Consider the following 24,037-nt stretch of genomic DNA (forward strand, 5'->3'; position numbering starts at 1 on the left):
GCCCCCGCGCTCGAGCGGGCGGGCAGTACGGTCCCGCCCACCAACCGCCGGGCAGGGCGAGGCTGGGTGGGGCGCTCTCGCGGGGACAGTTCCCGGGCTCGCGTGGGCGCGGCCCCGGGAGCGGGAAGCTCGGAGGGCCGGGAGCGGCGCGAGGCCGGGCCTGGCCAATGAGCGCGGCCGGGCGGAGCTCGCCGCCGGCGGCCCGGGAGCGCGCAGGGCTGGGCGTGCCCACGGGTGACGCTCCGGGCCTGGCCGGCCAATGGGCGCGGGGTGGCGGGCGGGCGGGCCTGGCGGCCGGGGGGCTCTAGGACGCTAGCCGGAGGCCGGCCGGACAGACTGACGTTTGGCTGCAACGCGGGAGGCTCGTGGCGGGGATGGCGCTGGCGGGGGCCTGGAAACAGATGTCCTGGTTCTACTACCAGTACCTGCTGGTCACGGCGCTCTACATGCTGGAGCCCTGGGAGCGGACTGTGTTCAGTATCCTGCCCGGGCTGCGGGCGCGGGGCCGGTGGGGGCGCGGAGGGCCGGGGCGGCATCCTTTCGGGCTCCGGGCCTGGCAGGCGGAAGGGCGGAGGGCCGGCCCCGCGGGAGCTGCGCGCGGACTCGCCTCTGTGCGACGGACACGCGGGCCGAGGTGTGGGGGCCGCGCGGGTGGCGTTCCCGCGGTTGGGAGCGGGCCGAGAGGGTGAGAACTCTTGAGATCAGAGGTCGCGGGTGAGTCTCCGGAAAAGAGATAGAGGCGTCTTTATTACTGGAGGAGATCCCCTAGGGAGACGTCTACCGGGTGTGCCCTTGCCTGCTCTTCGGCCGCGCCAGCCGTCGGTTCGGTCTCCTGTTCCTGTGGGAGGCGGGGACCGGGTAGTGGAGCAGACAGCTCCCGGCTTGGGCGCTTTTGACCTTTAACTGTCCCTGATTTAGCTGGCTTCGATCCTAATGAGGATGCTAACCAGTTTATCAGCCTTCAAGTGAGATTGTGAATTTGTGTTTATGGCATCCCAATTCAGTTTTTGAAAGCAGCTCTGTTAATTGTACCTTTTTTGATCTTCAGGATGGTTAGTTTTAAAAGTGTGTTTTACTCATTAATTTGCTGTTTGCACAGTCCGAAACAGTATTATGGTTATTTGCAGATAGTGTTTGAAACTGCGTTTTCGTAGATAGCTAATAACCACTTGTTAATGACTACTGAGCGTTTACCAGCCAAACAACTGGGCTAAGCACTTTTCCTGTATCTTAACTCATCTTAACTTTCATAACCACAATGAATAACTCATGGTTGTGAAGAAAGGCTTCCTGAATCTATGTTGACGTTCCTTGATATTATTCTTGCAGAATAAATACTAATAATGAGATAGAACTTTTAAAAAAAGAACTTGAGGACCAATATGACACAAATACTTGACAAAGCATGCTTGCTTCATGGAGGGCGGCTCCTCTTCAATGTGGTTTAGTTGGAGTAGCTTCAGAACAACTTTGCGAATACATTGTTGCATTGTGGTAGAGTGAGATAATTTCATTCCAAGGCTTAAAAGTGTTTATTTGTATTGAATTAGCATAAGATTGTACTCAAAGCTGTCTTTTGTTTCAGCGCTTTTGAAAGGACATTTAGTTTTATTATTTAGTATCTTTGCTGCTTTACAAGGACATTTAGTTTTATTATTGTTGGCATTTCTTTCCAAACCTGGAATTTAAGAACCAGATTGCATATTTTGGATGTAAAATCTGAATGTAAAGCATGCTCTAATTCCCTGAACCATTTACTTGTAGCTGTAGTTTAGTTAGGATTTTTTTTTTTTTTTTTGCAGTTTAATTTCACTCTAAGTTCTGTAGGTTGGAGTGCATGAGGTCATCCTTGTAAAGTATATAGTAAAATAGAGACCACCTCTTGACTTAGTTAAAATTACTAAAAAGTGAATTTAAACAGTATTGTGGTAAATTGAAATTCTTTAAGAAATCAGAAATTGAATGTAATGCCCCACTATCAGAGTCTACACTCTTGATTTTACTCTTGAAGGCTTTTTTGGCCTAGAGATAAATGCTACAGTGTCAGTGGTGTTAAGGCTTTTTTGTACTATGTTGCAATACTAACAATGTCCTATAAATAGCTCCATGATGGCTTTGGGTGCCTGATGTGGAGAAATAAATTATGAAATTGTCTGTAGTACCTCTGTGGATTTTTGCCTTTGAAGCATTTGACTTCTCATTGATTTATGTAACCACATGATTTCAACTAAAAAACAAAAAATAATGAGATCTGCAACAACCAGAAAGAGATCTGCTGGGAACTTTTGATTTCCACCTCTTGAGGGGAAGCTTGAACATATTTCAGAAGGCCCCTTTCCCTCCTGGAAGTCATCAGCGGGAAAGAAAAAGACCAGATTTTGTAACCAAGACTGGTTTTGTAACCAGTGAGATACTAGTGTATCTAGCGTATCTCACTGAGTAACATTGTAACCATGCTATTGAGGTGAGATGGAAAAGTAAAGGATACTTTGTTAAAATAGTTAGAAGTTATTAAAAGTTATTTTAATAATAGCTTGTTTTTAATTAAAAAAAACTAAATAAACGTACATTTTGTTATCACTGGATTATATTTGCCACCTTTCTATGGCTTCTTATGTTTCCATGGCATTTTATATTTTATTTTAAGCAAAATGTGGGCAGTTTTTTGGTGTATGTTTGAAATTAGATTCCCCCTGAAAGAGAGACCATGATTTCTTCAAGGAAAGAGTTTTTTGTTGTTGTTGTTCAGCCACACGTTACTGCACACAAATAATGCTTGACAAATATTTGTTTATATATTGCAGAAGTACTGATTTTAAGCCACTTTTAGAGTAGCTTTGGAACTGGACTGTTTCTGATGAACAACATTCAGTTCTTTTTTTTTCAACATTCAGTTCTTATAGAGTATTCAAACTTAAAGAAGTAGAAAAAGCTGTCAGTTGAAAGAATTTCTTTTATTTTGGAGATGTTTACAAAATTTGCTTTGTTGTCCCCTCATTTGTAAAATATGTACATTTGTTGAATTCTTTGTTCCGCAAGTATCATATACTTTCTAATGGCAGATACAATGTGCCACCTGGGAAGCCCATTCTAGAGAGTAGGGATTTACCTACAAATAAAATACAAAAATATTCTAATGCCAATAGATAAATAAGTGAAAATATAGATTATTCGGTTTTTATAGATGTTATGGAGGGGAAAAAAACAACAGACATGAGGATAGGAACTAAGGAAGAGGTCATGTTCTTTGATTTTTAGCTAGAGTGGTCAGGAAGGAGACATTTAGAAAGATTTAAGCAGGGAGAAAATCCCAGGGGGTTGAGCATTCTTGGTAGCAGGAAGGGTAACCATGCCCTGAAGCACCAGCATGTCTGGCGTGTTTCGTGTTTCAAGGATAGCTATGCGATTGGGGTGGGGAAAGTGGGGTGAGTAGCAGGAGAGGTCAGATCCAATCCAGTAGGGCCTCCTAGGCATGGAGTGCGAGTCTGGAGGTGAAGTGAGGTGCTCATACCTTTTGAGTAGAGTCACTCAGATCCAGTAACAGTTTTCTCACTGACATTTTTTCTCCCTGACATTTAAATATTCGATAAAGTAGGAAAAGAAAACATAGGAATATACATTTTTTCCTTTCCTCTTGAAACTTAAAGCTCTTTTCATTCTGACTGGAAACCATGCACACACACACACACACACACACACACACACACACCCTAGGAATGGGATTCTTGAAACATTTTAATTAAAATTTTTTTTCAATGTACTGAGTTTGTCTGACTTTCCAAGAATATGAACTTCAGTTTTTCCTTCAGGCAAATTAAATCCAAGTTCAGGAAAAACTAAAATTTACACATATTCTCAGATAGATTCCCCCTGCCACCTCACCCCATTCAGCTGAAAGAGCTGGGCAGTGAGTGCTTTGGGACCCAGGGCAGGAAGAGCGATTAGAGAAATTGCAGGGGGAGGTATCTGAGTGTTTGGCTGCATTTTCTACACATGGGAAGAAGATGTGGACTGGGGTGCAGAGATGTGTTAGGTTGGTGAGTGAGTATGCCAGGCTGACTGGCTGGAACACAGATTCTTTAAGACAGAATAGGTGGGAAGTACAATTGAAAAAGCAGGTTGAAGCTGTTTATTAATTGGACAGTTCTGGGAGTATACTTTGTGCCAGATGCTGGCCTAGGTGCTTTTTCTGATGTGTCAGTGAGCAAACGGAGACAGAGATCGTTGTCTTTGGGAACTTTTATAATAAGTGAACTATGTGGGAATTCTGTGGGGGTCCAGTGGTTAGGACTCTGCACTTGTGAAATATATAGCATGTTAGGTGGTAAGCATTATGGAAAACAAAAGTAGGTAAAGGGGATAAGAAATGTGTGGATAGGATGGAGTTACTATTTTTAAAGAAGATATCAGGAGAGGCTTCATTGTGAAAGCATACTTGAGAGTGAAAACATGCAGGAGGTGAGGGAGTTAGCAGGGTAGAAATCTGACCGAAGAGAGTAGGTTGGCAGAAGGAATAGCCGTTGCAAAGTCCCTGAGTCCATAGCTGCCTGGCATGGATGAAGGCCATCACTGAGGCAGGTATGGCTGGAGCAGAGTGAGCGTTGGGGAGAGTAGTAGTCGGTGAAGTCAGACTCGGAAGTCCTGGAGTCTTTGTGAGGACTTTGGTTTTTAATTTTGGTAAAAAGGGGTGTTCTTGGAAGATCTGATAAAGAGTGATCCAGTCTGAACTTTAAGAAAAATTATTTATTTGGCTGCTCCAGGTCTTAGTTGCAGCATGCAGGATCTTCAATCTTCAGTCTTCACTGCAGCATACGAACTCTTATTTGGGGCATGTAGGATCTTGTTTCCCAACCAGGGCTCGAACCCAGGCCCCCTGCAGTGGGAGCACAGAATCTTAGCCACTGTACCCCCAGGTAAGTCTTCAATCTGACTTTATAAGTTTGAGAAGGTTTACTTTGGTTGCAGGATTTGGGATAAATTAAGAGTGGCTAGAGGAAGGAACAGTGGAAGCAGAGGTAGATGTTTTGGATTGAGGTAGGCTTTGAATGATCATGAAAAAAGCATTACTTAAAAATTTTTTTTTTCAAATTAATTTAAAAGTTGTAAAAAAAATTTTTTATACCACTTTAAAGGTTGCTTTCCATTGACAGTTATTACAGTATATTGGCTATACTGCCCACATTGTACAGCCTTGAGCCTGTCTTACACCCAATAGTTTGTACCTCTCACTCCCCCACCACTGTTTCCCCTTCTCCCTCCCCAGCATTTTGTTATTTATTTATTGATATGATGGCACTGAGTCTTAGTTGTGGCATGTGAAATCTTAGTTTAATTGTAGCATGTGGAATCTAGTTTCCTGACCAGGGATCTAGCCTGGACCCTCTGACTGGGAGCATAGAGTTTTAGCCGCTGGACCACCAGGGAAGCCCCAGCGTTACATTTTTTAAGCTGGATGTTCTTTTCAGTGGTGGCTCAGATGGTGAAGAATCTGCCGATAATGCAGGTGACCTAGGTTCGATCCCTGGATTGGAAAGATCCCTTGGTGAAGGGAATGGCTACCAACTTCAGTATTCTTGCCTGGAGAATTCCATGGACAGAGGAGCCTGGCAGGAACCATGGGGTTGCAAAGAGTCAGATACGACTGAGCTACTAACACTTTCACTTTCACATGTTCTTTTCAGGAGTGGCTAGTTTTTTTTCATAGATTTTTTTTCTGTATCCTCAAATGCCTAAAGCTGGAATTGAGAAGGATTTTTCTTTACATCTGAATATTAGAATACTAGAATAATTAGTGTGTTTGAGAGTTTAGAAAATACACCTTCTTGAATTATAAATGAAAAATAGATTATACATCCTCATGGATCAAAACTCAAAAGGTGCAAAAATGTAGCTGGTGAAAGTCTTCCTTCCACCCCTGTCCCAGCCACCTTGAGGCAACCATTGTCATCAGTTTCCTGTGCATCTTCATTCTGTGAAGACCTGGAAAATAGTAGGTGTTGTTTTGGTGTGTGTAGTTTGGTGAAATCAAAGCTTTTATATGCCAATAGAGAATTGTTTGAAGAATATATTTTGCTGTGCCCTTTTGGAGGTACTAATAATGATTGATATGGTTCCCTACAATTAATTGTCTCTGTTTTTTTTTTTGTATATTTTCTATATAAAGCATATTTTGTAAATAAACATAGCACACGAAACAAAACTGGCAAAGAAAACCCCTATATATAGGCCAGTGGGTACCATTGTCTGTCTCTTTGGTAGAGCTTTCTCTGAACTAGTCAGTAAATTATTAAAACCCTAATTCACCAAGAGTCTTCTACTAGAACTTGTTTTTTCTTAATGAGCTCCTTTTTTGAAGAAAATGTTTTTAAATATAGAACCATCTGACAATTTAAATCGGTTTCCAGTAAAAACCAGCATGTGATTAGGCAAAATTCTTAGTCAGAGTTACTTCTAGAAAAAATTTCTTAATAAATAAGCTTAATGCCTTTTAGAAAGATTTTATCAAGGTACTTTCAGGTCAAATATGATTTCCAAATAACCTCCTCGAAATAACCTGAACATTCTGTACTACCTTCAAACTTAGGTAGGGAAAGAATTTCTTCCCAACTATCTTCAGTCTTTCTTTTGTATTTTATGCCATTTCCTTTTGGTCTTCCTTTTGTAGGAATGAAGGTGGTTTTCCGTTGTCAGGGAGGGGGCTCAGTGAGGAAAGCAGAGGTGGGAAAAAACTGTAACTGATAAATTAATACTTCCAGTTCTCCAGCCCAGTGGTGTTCAGAATTTTTGTTTGTGTGTCCCCTAAAGAACACAAAGCACCTACTATGTATCCTCTTGCTCGTTTAAGTTGACATCTGAACTTTTTCATAGTGGATTTAGACAATAACAGGAGATTTATTTATTTATTTATTTTGCTTTTTTAAAAATACCATGTATTTTTTTAAAAATAAATTTATTTATTTTAGTTGTGGGCTAATTACTTTACAATATTGTAGTAGTTTTGCCATACATTGACATGAATCAGCCATGGGTTTACATGTGTTCCCCCTCTTGGACCCCCCTCCCACCTCCCTCCCCATCCCATCCCTCTGGGTCATCCCATTGCCCCGGCCCTGAGCATTTGTCTCATGCATCGAACATGGAATGGTGTTCTGTTTCACATATGATAATATACATGTTTCAGTGCTATTCTCCCAGAACGTCCCACCCTCACCTTCTCCCTCAGAGTCCATAAGACTGTTCTATGCATTTGTGTCTCTCATTCTGTCTCGCGTATAGGGTTATCGTTGCCATTTTTCAAATTCCATATATATGCATTAGTATACTGTATTGGTGTTTTTCTTTCTGGCTTACTTCACTCTGTATAATGGGCTCCAGTTTCATCCATCTCGATAGAACCGATTCAAATGTATTTTTTTAATAGCTGAGTAATATTCCATCGTGTATATGTACCACAGCTTCCTTATCCATTCGTCTGCTGATGGACATCTAGGGTGCTTCCATGTCCTGGCTATTGTAAACAGTGCTGCGATGAACATTGGGGTACACGCGTCTCTCTCAATTCTGGTTTCCTTGGTGTGTATGCCCAGCAGTGGGATTGCTGGATCATATGGCAGTTCTATTCCCAGTTTTTTAAGGAATCTCCACACTGTTCTCCATAGTGGCTGTACTAGTTTGCATTCCCACCAGCAGTGTAAGAGGGTTCCCTTTTCTCCACACCCTCTCCAGCATTTATTGCTTGTAGACTTTTGGATAGCAGCCATTCTGACTGGCGTGAAATGGTACCTCATTGTGGTTTTGATTTGCATTTCTCTAATAATGAGTGATGTTGAGCATCTTTTCATGTGTTTGTTAGCCATCTGTATGTCTTCTTTGGAGAAATGTCTGTTTAGTTCTTTGGCCCATTTTTTGATTGGGTCGTTTATTTTTCTGGAATTCAGCTGCAGGAGTTGCTTGTATATTTTTGAGATTAATTGTTTGTCTGTTGCTTCGTTTGCTATTATTTTCTCCCATTCTGAAGGCTGTCTTTTCACCTTGCTTATGGTTTCCTTTGTTGTGCAAAAGCTTTTAATTTTAATTAGGTCCCATTTGTTTATTTTTGCCCTTATTTCCAACATTCTGGGAGGTGGGTCATGGAGGATCCTGCTGTGATTTATGTCGGAGAGTGTTTTGCCTATGTTTTCCTCAAGGAGTTTTATAGTTTCTGGTCTTACATTTAGATCTTTAATCCATTTTGAGTTTATTTTTGTGTATGGTGTTAGGAAGTGTTCTAGTTTCATTCTTTTACAAGTGGTTGACCAGTTTTCCCAGCACCACTTGTTAAAGAGATTGTCTTTTCTCCATTGTATATTCTTGCCTCCTTTGTCGAAGGTAAGGTGTCCATAGGTGCGTGGATTTATCTCTGGGCTTTCTATTTTGTTCCATTGATCTATATTTCTATCTTTGTGCCAGTACCATACTGTCTTGATGACTGTGGCTTTGTAGTAGAGCCTGAAGTCAGGCAGGTTGATTCCTCCAGTTCCATTCTTCTTTCTCAAGATTGCTTTGGCTATTCGAGGTTTCTTATATTTCCATACAAATTGTGAAATGATTTGTTCTAGTTCTGTGAAAAATACCATTGGTAGCTTGATAGGGATTGCATTGAATCTATAGATTGCTTTGGGTAGTATACTCATTTTCACTATATTAATTCTTCCAATCCATGAACACGGTATATTTCTCCATCTGTTTGTGTCCTCTTTGATTTCTTTCATCAGTGTTTTATAGTTTTCTATATATAAGTCTTTTGTTTCTTTAGGTAGATATATTCCTAAGTATTTTATTCTTTTTGTTGCAATGGTGAATGGTATTGTTTCCTTAATTTCTCTTTCTATTTTCTCATTATTGGAGTATAGGAACGCAAGGGATTTCTGTGTGTTAATTTTATATCCTGCAACTTTACTATATTCATTGATTAGCTCTAGTAATTTTCTGGTAGAATCTTTAGGGTTTTCTATGTAGAGGATCATGTCATCTGCAAACAGTGAGAGTTTTACTTCTTCTTTTCCTATCTGGATTCCTTTTATTTCTTTTCCTGCTCTGATTGCTGTGGCCTAAACTTCCAAAACTATGTTGAATAGTAGTGGTGAAAGTGGGCATCCTTGCCTTGTTCCTGACTTTAGGGGAAATGCTTTCAATTTTTCACCATTGAGGATAATGTTTGCTGTGGGTTTGTCATATATAGCTTTTATTATGTTGAGGTATGTTCCTTCTATTCCTGCTTTCTGGAGGATTTTTATCATAAATGGATGTTGAATTTTGTCAAAGGCTTTTTCTACATCTATTGAGATAATCATATGGTTTTTATCTTTCAATTTGTTAATGTGGTGTATTACATTGATTGATTTGCGGATGTTAAAGAAACCTTGCATTCCTGGGATAAAGCCCACTTGGTCATGATGTATGATCTTTTTAATATGATGTTGGATTCTGTTTTCTAGAATTTTATTAAGGATTTTTGCACCTATGTTCATCAGTGATATTGGCCTGTAGTTTTCTTTTTTTGTGGCATCTTTGTCTGTTTTTGGAATTAAGGTGATGGTGGCCTCATAGAATGAGTTTGGAAATTTACCATCTTCTGCAATTTTCTGAAGGAGTTTGAGTAGGATAGGTGTTAGCTCTTCTCTAAATTTTTGGTAGAATTCCGCTGTGAAGCCGTCTGGTCCTGGGCTTTTGTTTGCTGGAAGATTTCTGATTACAGTTTCGATTTCCGTGCTTGTGATGGGTCTGTTGAGATCTTCTATTTCTTCCTGGTTCAGTTTTGGAAAGATACTTTTCTAAGAATTTGTCCATTTCTTCCAAGTTGTCCATTGTATTGGCATATAGTTGTTGGTAGTAGTCTCTTATGATCCTTTGAAAAATACTGTGTATTTTTGCTAAAACCTTAAAACTATGATTTTTTTTCCATATACAATTCATAGAAAATGTTCATCACATGATCTGATTAGCAAAGCTGGTCCTCACTCTGAAGCCAGGTAGGTGAACTCAGGCTTAAATTTCTGTCAGAAAAGCCTCAACATCTGACTTCCCTGGTGGTCCGGTGGTTAAGCCTCCACACTCCCCATGCAGGGGCATGGGTTCAGTCCCTGGTTTGGGAAGTAAGATCCTGCATGCCCTATGGTGCAGCCAAAAAAAAACCAAAAAAACAAAAACTCAGTGTCATTTTCCTGTCCAAATGATTTTATGTAAACACCTTTACTCCTATCTCACCTTGTTATTGTTGCTGTTTTATTTGTTTTATATTTAAAAATTTTGTTGTTGGTTTTTCATTTATTTTATCTGACAATCAGTGGTTCGTTCTCATCCACACTAACTCTAGGATTTTACAAGTGGTGACAGATACATAGGTAACTGATGTATAGAGCTTGTTTGTTGAATTTTTAGCTTCATTACGTTTTCTGGACAACCACACCACCACACGTGAATACAGTATGGGACATCTCCTTATTCTGTTGGCCAAGCTTTATTAAAACCAGTGTCACTGCGCACATCTGGACTTCCTGTTTCCTTCATGTCAGATTTCTGGATCTGTTTCGTGCCTGAGGGTCACGCTTCTTGAAGCCGACTCCATGGGTGCACTTGTGAATGTTGGCAGTGGATTCTCTGGCCACTGCCTCAGTGATGGCAGAATGGCTCTTCTCTATATCCTGTTTGCTGGAGGCATTTTGTGGGGCCCAGATTGGAAAGGTGTCTCATTTCCAAATTCATGTTATTACACAGATTGATGAGGCTTGGAGCTGTGCCAGAAATTGTAACCTGAATGAAATAAAGTACAGCATACATTAGTTACCATTCCTTTGTTTGCTGTCCCAGAGTTTATTTTGTAGCCTGGGGGAATGTCTGATTGTAAGATTCTGGAAGTAAAGTGGGAGAAGTGAAATGGTAAGTGGGAAGGGGGGTGATGAGAAGGAGAACTAGCAGATCACAGTTCTCAGATCAGCTTGAGGAGAGAAAACGGTGGAAGCTGAAGATTTATAAACTGATTCCCCTAACTGATCCGAACCCTTTGACAAGTTGTTCCAGGGCTCCAGTGCTTTAGTTTGAAAATAGATTCTCACTTGTTTCATATTGCGTGGATATTTGGCTGGCTACGTGAGAATGTTAAACTATCTCTTATCTGTACTCCTTAGGATAGTATTTTCCCTTAGTGGAAGAAAAACTCTTCCTTTGAGAAAGGTGGAATATAAAGGCAAAACAACAACAAAAAGACCGAAACAAAAGACCAGAACTGTGCTACACAAAAAGTAGGTCTCCTGTACTAGGATGTCAGGGGAAGTCATGGGAAGTTGATTGTCGAGGGGACAAAGCACGTGTAATCTACAGTGTTTCAGTGTGTGCACCAGTGATTTTTAAGTAACGGTGAGTGTGGGTCCTCTCTCTACTGCTTCATATTCTTAAAGACCTTGTGACCTCATCCCCCCACCCCAGCTCAGAGTTTGAGTGTTGTAACATTTGTGATGCTTAGGGGCAAGGATAAGATAAATTCTTTAGATTAAAAAAAAACCAAAAAGCCCAATGCTCAAATTTAATGATTAAAGCTACATGTTCCAGAAGATCTACTTAATAGAGGATGTATACTTTTCATGAATTGCAGTGCTCAAAAAAAATAGCAATTATGGAATGATAGGTAGTATTTATGATCAATAGTTATGAAAAGAACTATTACTAATACAGGAATTTTGGCATCACATGATGTTGTTGTTTACTTGCAAAATTGTGTCTGACTCTTTGTGACCCCATGGACTGTAGCCCACCAGGCTCCTCTGGGATTTCCCAGGCAAGAATACTGGAGTGGATTACCGTGCCCTCTTCAGGGAATCTTCCCGACCCAGGGACTGAACCCGTGTCTCCTGCATTGGCAGATACTGTACTGCTGAGCCACCGGTGAATCCCATTACATGTTGTATGTGTTCCTGAAAAAATTCTCAAATAAGATAGTTTATGGGAAAATACCATTGGCACAGACTCCTGAAAACTGCTGAAACTTCTAATGAGAACAATGATTAGCATTTGGGGGGATAACTTGTATAGCCAGGGCAAGCAGGCTGGAGGCTGCCCCAGGGGATATTAAAAATTGATGGACAGAGTTGACTGGAAATGCTGGGGTGTGACAGAGATGGTGTGGGCTGCCTTGGAGGAGGAGGTGCAGGCAGACAGTGCAGCCCTGTCATTAGTGGAGAGCTTTTCCAGCTGGGAGGTGTACCTTTCTGGAGAGGGAGAACTGGTGCAGATGCTAATTTTTAATTTTCTTAAAATAGAGCTATAAGGACTTGCAGCCACTGAGCTGAGGGATGTTTCTTGCTGAAGATTAGTATTCTTTTCTCACTAATCTGGCTCCCCTAATTTATGAAAAAATCCCATATGAAACAAATCCTAGGTATGTTTGAGCTGATTGACGTTTCAGAAATGTGTTATAGCAGAACAGATTATATTTTAGAGCAAACAGGTGATTCTCCCCCCCACCCCCACCCCTTGACCCCAGGACTTCAGATCTTCATTAGATTAACAGAAGCTCTAATTAAAAAGAGATATAGCCGTACATAGCTTCAGTGTCTCTGGGCTCAGACCTACAAACCATTTCTAGAATTTCAGTTCAGAGTTGAACAATATCGTTGCTGGTTTTAGCAGCAGACTTTTTTGTTTGTTTAGTTTTTAAAGTGTTCATAATCAAATTGTTCTAAAATCAATTTCCATGCTTAGGTATGACAAACACTACAGAAAGCTCAGAGAATGGGTTTTGCATGCTAACATTAACCTCTGATGCTGATGTAATGTTCTTCGTTGTTGTTAAGTCGCTAAGTTGTGTCTGACTCTGCAATTCCGTGGACTGTAGCCTGCCAGGCTCCTCTGTCCATGGGATTTTCCAGGCAAGAATACTGGAGTGGGTTGCCATTTCCTTTTCCAGGGAATCTTCCCAGCTAATGGTTTGAGCCCACATCTCCTGCATTGGCAGGCGGATTCTTTACCAGTGAGCCACCAGGGAAGCTCATGATATCCTTTACTATGGCCCAAGAATATCAAATTGGTTGACATACACTGGACTGTATCTTCTACTTGCTTTCATTTATGGCAACCAGAAGTATCAAAAGTGACATATTTGGCAAAAAAAAATAAGTTTTTTTTTTTTTTTTTAAACATTTGGCAGTGTTCTGAGGCTGCAGGATCTTAGTTCCCTGACCAGGAAGTGAAACCCTGCCTTCAGCAGTGAAAGCACGGAGTCCTAACCACTGGGCCGCCACGGAGTTCCCAAAATAAGCTTTCTTAGCATTGCTTTTCAAGGTTAGGGGACAAAACCTGCAGTAAGAAAATGGCAACCGACTCCAGTACTCTTGTCTGGAAAATCCTGTGGACAGAGGAGCCTGGTGAGCTACAGTCCATGGGGTTGCAGAGAGTCAGACAAGACTGAGCACATTTCTTTTCGAGCTCAAGGGTCTAAACCTGCAGTAGTAAAGAAGATTCCTTTTCATAGCATTGTTTAGCAGCCAACACCTGCTTTCCCTTAGAACTTTGATTGCTTGTCACCAAACAGCCTGTGGTTATACTTTTGTCAGATGCTTTGTTTTCTTTCAAATGGTTCCTTAAAATAGATTTATCAAAACTTTTCAATGTGTCTAAGGATAAAAGTAGCATTTAAAGAGTTTTTTTGCAAAAGGAATTTGAGTAATAGAAGATTGGGTTGACTATAGAAGATTGGAAAATGACATTTTAGCTCTGTTTTTTGATGTGACCAGGGCCATCGGAGACTGAAAACATTGAAACTGTTTAGTGAAGAGGAATAAATCATACCCACTGGAACAAAAACCTCTATCCTTTTCCCATTAAGGAACTCTCTTTGGTTTCTCCAGAGTCTTCTGAACAGGTTGCTAAGGTAGGCGGTGATAGTGTGAGGTTACTGGTTAGGTCAGGAAATGTTAGTTTCTGTGGTTTTCTGATGTACTGTATTTTAAAGCATTTCCTTTTCTTTTTAGGTTGCTGGGAAAAGGCCTAGGGTGGCCAATTCCTTGTATGAGCAAAACGTCTTTATTTATTTTTCCTATCTAGCTGAGAACTTACCAGCTCATGATTAGTTGGGGATTCTTGTTAAAGAAAACAGAAAACAATACACAGATATATGGTTTCACATCTGTTTGGTTTTTAATCCATTGAACCCATAAAATATTTAAGTTATGTCCAGGTTTATAAATAACCTCTAATTTTTCACTCAGCCCTTAAACAAACATTTATTGGCAGTGCCTGCACAACCCTGGCACATTATATGCTCAGTTCTTTTTTTTTTTAATTTTTATTGGAATATGGTTACTTTACAATGTTGTGTCTCTGCTGTGTAGCAGAGTGAATCAGCTATATGCTTACCTATATCCCCTCTTTTCTTGATTTCCTTCCCATTTAGGTCACCACAGAGCACTGAGTAGAGTTCCTTGTGTTATACAGTAGGTTCTCATTGGTTATTTATTTTATACATTACCTGCTCAGTTCTTAATGACTGACGAAGTCCCAGCATTGTCTAACAATGCACTATAGCTAGAAGCAAAGAGTGGCTGAGGCACCCCCTCTTAAGCACCTGAAAACCAGTGATAGAGGCAGTTACATACACACGAAACAGAAAAGACTTTTTTTTAGTCCTTGAGGTTTTCGGTTTGTTAGTCTAGATTTCACTAGCTTAGTTCTGTATTTCTTGACTCATGGAGCCAGCTCTAAAGCATGAGCCTGGTCAGTCTTGTACAGCTAACTGATGCTTGTGGAAATGGCAGTAAAGGTTGGTAAAGGGAGACATGGTTGTGGTCTAGTCGCTCAGTCCTGTCCAGCTCTCTTTTGACCCCTTGGACTGTGGCCCACCAGGCTCCTCTGCCCATGGGATTTTCCAGGTAAGGATGCTGGAATGGGTTGCCATTTCCTCCTCCAGGGAATTTTCCCAGCCGAGGAATTGAACCCAAGTCTCCTGAATTGGAAGGCAGATTCTTTACCACTGAGCCAGCTGGAAAGCCCAAATGGAAAGACTAGTCTATCACCTTGTATATTATATAACATTACATATAGATTATGTCACCTTCTAATATATGTGTATTATGTAGCACTGATTATTTACATTTTCTCTGTGTGTGTGTGTGTGTGTCAGTGTCTCAAACAGAGGATTACATCAGATGATTGAGAAATGGTGCCTAAATGCCCTCTCCAAGCAAGTGGAATCTGAACAACTGGATGCAGGAAGGGATTTCATTTTATGGAGAAGAAACTTAGGTTTACAGAAGCTGTGATGCCCTAGGCATCACATACTCTAAATTAACAAGTTAATAGCAGAGTGACCTTGGGCAATTTCCAAACAGAGGTCTGAGTCATAACGTTAAGTGCCCAAGCCTTAAAACAGTAATTTCAATAAAGATTATGTTACCTTTTGTTGAAGAATAGATTTATATCAACCCTGAAAGGTAAGTTATGTATATACTCATATTATAGATAAAGAGACTAGTAATCAGATAGTTTTTGGCACAACCAGGGATTGGCAGAATTGCAGCTCAGACCTAGGTCTCTTCTAGTGCTGTGATGATTCCAGTATCCATTTCTTGTACTTTACAGTGTATCAAGGACAGTTTAAAATTTGAGAGGTGTGTTAAAAGAATGCAGTGGATTGAGAAATCCACTGAAGGACCCAGATAGCAAATAATAGCTGTTGAATTCTAGATAGTATACTTTTAGCTTTGTTTGGGAGACCATTTCTAAGGATATGAGGGTCACATGTTCCCCAATCTTGCAAATGTCACAATAAAACCAAGGCCTAAGAGTGTCAATAGACTGCCATTATAAATGGTGCCAAGCATAATCTCAGGGAATATTCAACTCAGTATTTTGGAGGTATTTCAACTACATGGCTGAAATTGCTTAAATTGCATTTGTAGAAAGCTATTATAAAAGGCATTTCTTTTTTCTTTTTTTTTTTGCATGTTTTGCAAGATGATTATTAAGGCCAGTAGAAATTCCTCATGGTCCCATTGTTTTGAGTTTCATTGTATAGTTAAGTCAGTTTTAAATAGTCTCTTAGTTGGTGGAGGGATAAATTAGGAATTTGGGTTTAACAGATACTACTATATGTAAACTAGTTAAGCAGAGATCTACTGTATAGCACAGGGAGCTATATTCAGTACCTTGTAATAACCTATAATGGAAAAGAATCTACAAAAGAATCTATCTGTATATCTGAATCACTTAGCTGTATACCTGAAATGTTGTAAATCAACTGTACTTCAATTAGAAAAATATTCTCTTCCTGTTGAGCTTTAGGATAATTTTTGGAAATAATTTTGAAATTTAATTGTATAGCAAACTTACTTTTAGAGAGTTATTATTATGATTCTGAAGATACTTAGGAGAACTGGGGTCAGAATATAGAAACTTTTTTTCAGGGAAATAGAATAAAAGTTCAATAAGTGGCTCTGGGTAAAAATTTAGGGTTATCATTATTATTTCGAGCATCTAATAAATTGGCATTTGCATCTTGGTTCAAGTGACTTTTGGTAATTTTCTGTTTATTTTGGTCAGAATTGAGAGTTATTTATAAAGGCTTTCTATTTATTTCCTAGTAACAAATTAGATCGAATGATGCCTAACCCAAACTTTGTCAAGGAAGACGATCCTTCAAATAAAATAGCTTTTAGTCTAGTATGATGTACAGTTACATTTTCCTTTGCAATTTTTACTTATTAAAAATAGTTATTGACTATTCTAGCATGCAAAAAACCCCGTAAAGGATACTATAATGAAAGTGTGCCCATACTACCAACTAGTTGAAGAAAAACATTACTAACACATTTGAAGCCCCTTTACGCCCCTTCTTGCGGATCTCTCTTCTTCCTCTTCTCATTTCACCCTGTTAAGTATCCACTACCTGAATTTTGCTTATATAATTGCCATTTATTCTTTTTTTAAAAAAAAATTTTGTTTTTTAATTGGAGGATAATTGCTTTACAGGATTTTGTTGTTTTCTGCCAAACATCAGCATGAATCAGCCGCAGGTGTACATATGTCCTCTCACTCTGTATGTATTCATCACAACAGAATGCTATAGAATGTCATGAACTCGAGTGTCTAATATCTTAACCAGGCAAAAAAATCTTTTCAAGTTTCAATAAGTTCTTGTTTCACTTAGAAAAATGCCCTAATTTTATATGCAAAGAAAATTTTAAAGATTTGAGAATTTAGTGTTCACAAAATTGACCTTAAGTTTCAGATTCCTATCTTATGTGGAACAGTCTCTGTTAAGCTAAATTTATGCATGTTCCATAACTGATACATTCTCCATACTAAATTGAAGGATTATAGTGCCATAAAGAGTAGGTAATATAATCATTCAAATGGCTGTTGTTAGTAATTACTTCTTACTTGAATTTGAGCCAACGACCTGAATTATATTACTATGACATTTCATTTGTTTGGTGTAGACATTCATAAGTCTTACGTAAAAGCTGTAAAAAAAACAAAAAGCATTTTGAAAATATAGATTAGAAAAAGATTTTGTGTTTCTTCGCTGTAGTCACTGTAGAGTTTGTCAGTCACAGTAAATATGTGGAATATGTAGAAAGCACTACAGTGAATCCAGGGTCAAATAATGTTTCTTGAGCAATTCCTTTATTCATCACACATTTATTAAGCATGTGTTATGTTAGATATTGGAGATACAAAAATGACTAGACATTGTTCCTGTGTTCAAGGAGTTGATAATCTGGATGAGATAAATAAATCTACGGATATAAGCACTGTGACATTTAATAAAGAGTTTGACAAACATCAGGGAGTAATTACTTCTGTCAGGACATTGGGGTAAGAATGGAAAAAGTGAGTACTAGGGAAAGCCTCATCTAAGAGGAGATGAGTTGCTGAGGTTTTATTTGGAGGAATAGGACTTCTCATTCATAGGAAGGTATTATAGTGTAATGGTGAAGAACACATTTTGGAGGTTTGATTGATTTGGTTTGGAATTGGCTCCATTGCTTACTCTGATTTTGGGATGTTACTTAAACTCACTGAATGGCTTAATGCAGTTCCAGGTGCACACTAGATGTTCACAGGATGAAAGCTGCTACTGCTATTATTTTGTTGTTCAATTGCTAGGTCGTGTACTCTTTGCGACCCCCATGGATTGCAGCATGCCAGACTTCCCTGTCCTTCACTGTCTCCCGGAGTTTGCTTAGATTCATATCCACTGAGTCGATGATGCCATCCAACCATCTCATTCTCTGTTGTCCCCTTCTCCTCCTGCCCTCAATCTTTCCTAGCATTCAAGTCTTTTCCAATGAGTCAGCTCTTTGTATCAGGTGGTCAAATACTGGAGCTTCAGCAAGAGCCCTTCCAATGAATATTCAGGATTGATTTCTTTTAGGATTGGTGAGGTCTTAAACTTTGAACTGGTTGATCAGATTTGGGGGTGGACATTATTACAAAGAGAAGATCTTAATTGGTTCAGATCAGTCAGGGCTTGTCCCTGGAGATGGGATAGCGTAACGCCCACTCAAGGAACAAGACAGCTGTACTAGCAGGAGGAGTGGAGTGGATATTTGGGAGAAAAGCACATTAACTATCTTACACATCAGTGGCAGACAGGGGAAAAGAGCCAGTGAAATAGGAAAATGATGTGAGAGAAGGAAGGAGAACCCCAGAGAAGTACTTCAACCCGCAGTTGAAGGAATTTTGAAGAGGAAAGATGAAAATGGCATCAATTCAGATAACCATTGGATTTGGTAGGAGGTCATCAGTGACCTGAGAGTGTCTATAGCTTGGAGGGATAGAAGGCATATGGTTGTGTGGATGATAAACAGTAACGTGGAAACAGCAAGCACATACACTTTAAAAAAAAAATGAAATTAAGTGGTAAATACAGGGTGGTTGTTTAAGAAAGAACTGAATTGGGGGGGGGCTAAAAAGTAAGTTTAAAAAATTGTCATGGGTGGACATTACCTACACCTGACATCTGCGTCTCCACCAAGGCGGCCAGCTCCACCTCCCTCAGGGCAACCTCCTTCCTGCAAACACCCTTCCTCTTCTGAAGTTCTTCACATGGACGGCAGCACCAACCCAGGCACCCCCAGCAGGGTCATTGCTGTCACTCCAGATGTGACACTGGCCTCCACCGCCATCTTTAGTGACTCATTTCCAAAGTCCTGTCCATCTTCTTCATAAATCCCGCTTTAGGATATTCTTGTGTCCAGGTTGCCTGGGTCAACGCTTCTGGGTACTGTGAGGGACACTGAAGGACTAAGAATGTCCACTGTGGCCCTCTCTTTGTCTTCCTCCTAACTCTATCACCCCACTGCTCCTCCCACCCCACCAGAAAAATGTAAATCCCCAAATAATGGTTATTAATCATCAAGAACTTGCCTTCCCCACCTCAGGACCCACAGTTTGACCAACCTTCACTTAACAGTTAAGACTGAATGTAGGCTGACCCCTCCCATGAAGACTGTGAGATCCCACTATAAAATCATGATTTTTTTTTTCAGGCTGTGCTGTGTGGCATGTGGAATCTTAGTTTCCCAACCAGGGATCAAACCTTTGCCCCCTGCATTGGGAGCATGGAGTCTTAACCACTGAACTGTCAAGGAAAGTCCCCAAATCGTTGTGATTTTAATTGCATTTCAAAAAGCAATCATCGTGGAAGACTTTTCACCCATGTTTGCCAAATGAACTTAGGGTCTGAGTCAGGTTTGAGCTCCGACTCTAAGGATAGCTTCTTGTGTGGTCTTGGACAAGTCCCCTCAGTGTTTTCTCAGTCTCTGATGAATGGTAGTCAATAAACATTTCACAGGAAAGCTGAAAGCTGTAAAGATCAAGTGAGATAATACATAAAAGATTTGTCAACTAAACTGTTACACAAATATTGGTTGGTAGTAAGCACATTGTTTATTTAAACCCTATCTTCTCATAGAGGAATGTAAGGTATGATAGAACTACTAGTATGTAGAGCTGAAAGTATGGAAGATAAGAGGTAGGGGGAGGGGAGGTTGAGAATATGAATGAAGGAGTGACAAAAACACAGTCCTAGTTCAGAAGCAGTTACTCCCCTTAAAAATCCTTAGGTTTTACATAATTTTTGTTAACAGTGTTTCTTGTGGCCCAGCAGGAGGACTCCCTGTTGATTTGCATCTATACAGTTTAAATTCCTTTTGGAATGCTGAGAAAGGACCACAGTGCAGAATGTCTGTGGTGTAGGTTATCAAGGTGACTTTTGTTTTACATTGCAAAGCTTAGTGAGAATAATAGTAAGTGTTTAATAGTAGCAGGTGTTACCAGTTTATGTCACTAGTATATAATTGATCTGATCTTTGGCCCTAAACCCAATATGTTAGCCACATTCTAGTCTAAATAATTCTAAAATTTTTGGATCAGACATTCTTATTATTCACGTTGGTAGACCTTTTGCAGTTATTAAATACTGTACAGTTTTATTCCTATACATTTCTGTTTCTTAGGTTAACAGTCACTTTCTCTGCTTCATTTTAAGTAGCCTGATGTTTTGAAATAAAACAGAGAGAATAATAGTATGCCCCATGTAAGGTGATGGTAGAGATAAAATAAGGTTAAAAAATTTAGAATGGGGACTTCTCTGGTGGTCCAGTGGCTAAGACTCATCACTCCCAATGCAGGGGCCCCAGGTTCAATCCCTGGTCAGGGAACTAGAGTCCACATGCTGCAACTAAGACTTCTCATGCTGCAACTGAGTTCACACATCACAAGTACATGATCCCACATTCTGCAACTAAAACCTGAGGCAGCCAAATAAATAAATAAAATTGTTAAAAAAAATTAGAATGATGTCAGGCATAGTTCAGGTGAGCAACTGTAAGTATAGTCATTTGTTCTCTATAAATACTTGATAGGGATGAGAAAGAATTAAGTGAATGGGTACTTCCACACAAAACAGTTGCTGTAAAAACTGGGGAATTTAGTTTTAGATAAACTGAGAAAAATCAAATGAAGTTTCCTTAACTGTGACTCAGATTCCATGCTGGTTTCCATCGTGGGGATGGCACTGTACACAGGATACGTCTTCATGCCTCAGCACATCATGGCGATACTGCACTACTTTGAAATTGTACAGTGACCAACATGTGACCAAGTCAAGAAGCTCCTTAGGGAAGACCCATCGCCTGAATTTGGAAAGAGACTTCATCAGATGTCATAAGAAACTCTCCTAGATGTCAACATAACCAACCCTATGAATATAAAGACTAAAATTCATGAGTAGAACAGGAAAGCAATCCTGACTCATGTGTTGTGTTCTTTATTTTTAATTTTAAAAGAGGCTCTTGTATAGTAGTTTTTGTCTATTTTAACATTGTAGTCATTTGTACTTTGATATCAGTATTTTCTTAACCTTTGTGACTGTTTCAATATTACCCAGTGAAAGCTTTTCTTAATGTAACTTTGAGTACATTTTAATTGCCTTCTATTTCTAAAACCTAAAGTCATTAGTTGGGCGTTACTGTTCTTGCTATCGTATGGCATACATATCTGCCTGGAAATATTTATACTCTTGACCAAAGTTTTGTAAGAAAAAAATTCAAGATTTGGGGCAAGGGGGCTGGGGAGGGAGGATATTTTATTGAGAACTATTTACAAAAGACTTATCTGTAAGTTTGAACTCAGGAGTACAGTTTTAGTTATCTGGACTCTTATCAGCTTTTGCTTTAAAACTATAAAGTGTTTCTTAATGAAAAAGGAAGATCTTGCTAAAGTTAAAATAAGGAACATTTCACCTTTTAAATATTTAATTCATGTGTGAACTCATTTCCAAAAAACGTTGATGACGGTTCTTGTGACAAATGGTGGTTAAGTAGCATTATTATGTAAGGCTTATATACCATAGAGTTTTTAACAGAAGGTAAATGAGCTTCTGAGGGCCATTAGTAGCGCTGTACTTCCTTAAATTTAGTTTCATGTTTGTAATGGGTGCTGCAAATGCATTTGCACATTGCAATATGATGAGATGAATTGTTAAAAACTATAACAAAAAGAAATGTAAACTTGGTTAAAATCCTCTCACTCTTTGTATTGTTTTTTTTTAAAAAAAGGTTTTTATTCCGTAAATGTAAGATGACTACCTAATTTTTTGATGTAAACTCATTAAATTCGAAGAGAGAAAAATCAGCTGATGTAGCAGTATTTTTTTTCCCTCCATGGTTAAATATTAATCTAATATTTATATTTCTGCATTGATTGCTGTGGACCAATAAGCAGTAAGTACATTTTAACATGTCTGTCAACATAAAAGTATTGCTAATTTAAAAAATTAGACATTTTTTTAAAGCATGCCTCCCAGAATGTGTTGCTATTTTTTTAAGAAAAATTTAAATATTTTTGGCATCAGATTGTACAGATTAGACTTCTGAAGTGTTTTCTAGTCCAGAGGTACTAAGCAATATTTGATAGCCTGGTATTTTTAAAGAATCAATTTGTATCATCACCATTAGATAGGGATAGTGAGGGTAATATATAATTTGACTTTGAAGTGGTTAAAAATAGATTATCTCAAGTGAAATAATGAATATGAGGATGTAAGCCTGAATTTATTCCATTAGTGCTCAAATTTGGCTTTCCTCATTGACATCCTCCATCCCCTCTTAATCATTAACAAGTAGATTCTAATATTGGGATCTCTGCTGAGTTGAAAACAAGAAAAGTCAAGAATCATTAGTTGACAGGAATATCCAGATAATCTGTCTTCGCCCTCTATTCAGAAATCTTTAATTCAATCTCACTCTGCTGGAATCCATTAAATTGCTGTTGTATAGCCAATGGTTGTTATGAAACACTGACCCAAGACATAGATGGAAGATAAGTTTAGCCTTACAGAGAATTAAAAAAGAATTTTTTTTTTTAACCTTACAGAGAATTTTGAGAAGAGTCAAAAAGAGAAATAGAAGCAATTCCACTGAGAAGTAATCAGGGAAGCACATTCTCACCTACTGACGCAAGGGTCTGGTCCATTTGTCAGTAAATAACAAATGGGGAGATCATTTCACTTTATCTGTTTGCAAGAAGGTATTTATTAGATAATTCTCTATAGGTTGCTTATGTTTTTGTGTCTTCTGAACAGAGATACTGACTGTCTTTCTTTCTGGAATATTTTTCAAGGATGTTTGTATGATAGAGAAGATAAAGAAGAGATAATATCTGCGTCCAGAACAAGGGGCAGGTATGCTTAGAGCTTAGGAAGGTGAAGGTAAAGACTGTCTGCTTATAAGCAATGAACATCATAAACAATTTGAGTTCCCTGTGCTCAGGATTCCTCTCCTGTAATGTGACCCTCTGCATGTACAGGTGTCACCTGACCCTCTTTGCTTTGTCCTGTGGGAACTGGAGCTTGGGAACCAAACAAGAAAGTGATACTTGGGCTATTTCTATATATAAAACTAAGTCTTTTGTGTCTGACCCTGGACCTCAGCCTTCTGCCAGCACTCACAAAGCTATGCCAAACTAACTTGTTAGCATGCAGACCCTTCACAGTTCTTGACAGTTTTGGTGGTGAGAATGCGATGAAGAAGAGATGTTGTGTTTGCTAGAAGAGGAAGGACCATGGCCCCACAGGCCAGATTCAGATGAGACGCACCCTGGCATCCAGTAGTAAAGCTCTTGCTCAAGTGTTGGGGGAGTTAGGGGAACCAGGGTCCCCTGCTATCCTGCTTGTTAACTAATCCTTAGGAGCTGAGAAGCCAGAGAAATGGTTGTGCCAATCTGCTTACCTGGTGCCTTGGCGATTAGTCATGTTCCTCTGGGGAGTTGGAAGAAGGAACCTCATGATAAAGGGACCGCTCTAGAGATATTGTGTCTGTCACTGCTAAGTCAAAGAACCTCCAAATGGAAATCAATGGTGACAACATTGATTGTTGAATTGAATTGTTGAATAACATGAGGGCATGTTATTCACACTTGGGTGGTCTGGAACATTCCACGTTTATTCGGGTGAACTGAATGCAAAGCCTTGCTTATAGGCTCAGAGCTGCTCTCTCCCTCT

The 24,037-nt window shown here is 39.5% G+C and overlaps 1 protein-coding gene and 1 long non-coding RNA gene across 2 annotated transcripts; both read left to right on the plus strand.

Annotated features, from left to right (window-relative positions):
• The first annotated feature begins 333 nt into the window (after nt 1-333).
• SPTSSA (serine palmitoyltransferase small subunit A) lies at nt 334-22,170 on the plus strand. The gene is made up of 2 exons (XM_081548002.1): nt 334-477; nt 21,021-22,170. The coding sequence occupies exons 1-2, from the start codon at nt 375-377 to the stop codon at nt 21,122-21,124; spliced, it is 207 nt and encodes a 68-aa protein (XP_081404128.1). The 5' UTR covers nt 334-374; the 3' UTR covers nt 21,125-22,170.
• LOC145528858 (uncharacterized) lies at nt 4,761-16,535 on the plus strand. Its single transcript, XR_014070743.1, has 2 exons — nt 4,761-4,913; nt 15,152-16,535. It is a non-coding gene; the product is annotated as an uncharacterized LOC145528858 (long non-coding RNA).
• Nucleotides 22,171-24,037: the final 1,867 nt, after the last annotated feature.

The sequence above is a fragment of the Giraffa tippelskirchi genome, chromosome 12 (assembly GCF_054371585.1).
Source record: "Giraffa tippelskirchi isolate mGirTip1 chromosome 12, T2T-mGirTip1v1.2.pri, whole genome shotgun sequence".
NCBI classification, from domain to species: domain Eukaryota; kingdom Metazoa; phylum Chordata; class Mammalia; order Artiodactyla; family Giraffidae; genus Giraffa; species Giraffa tippelskirchi.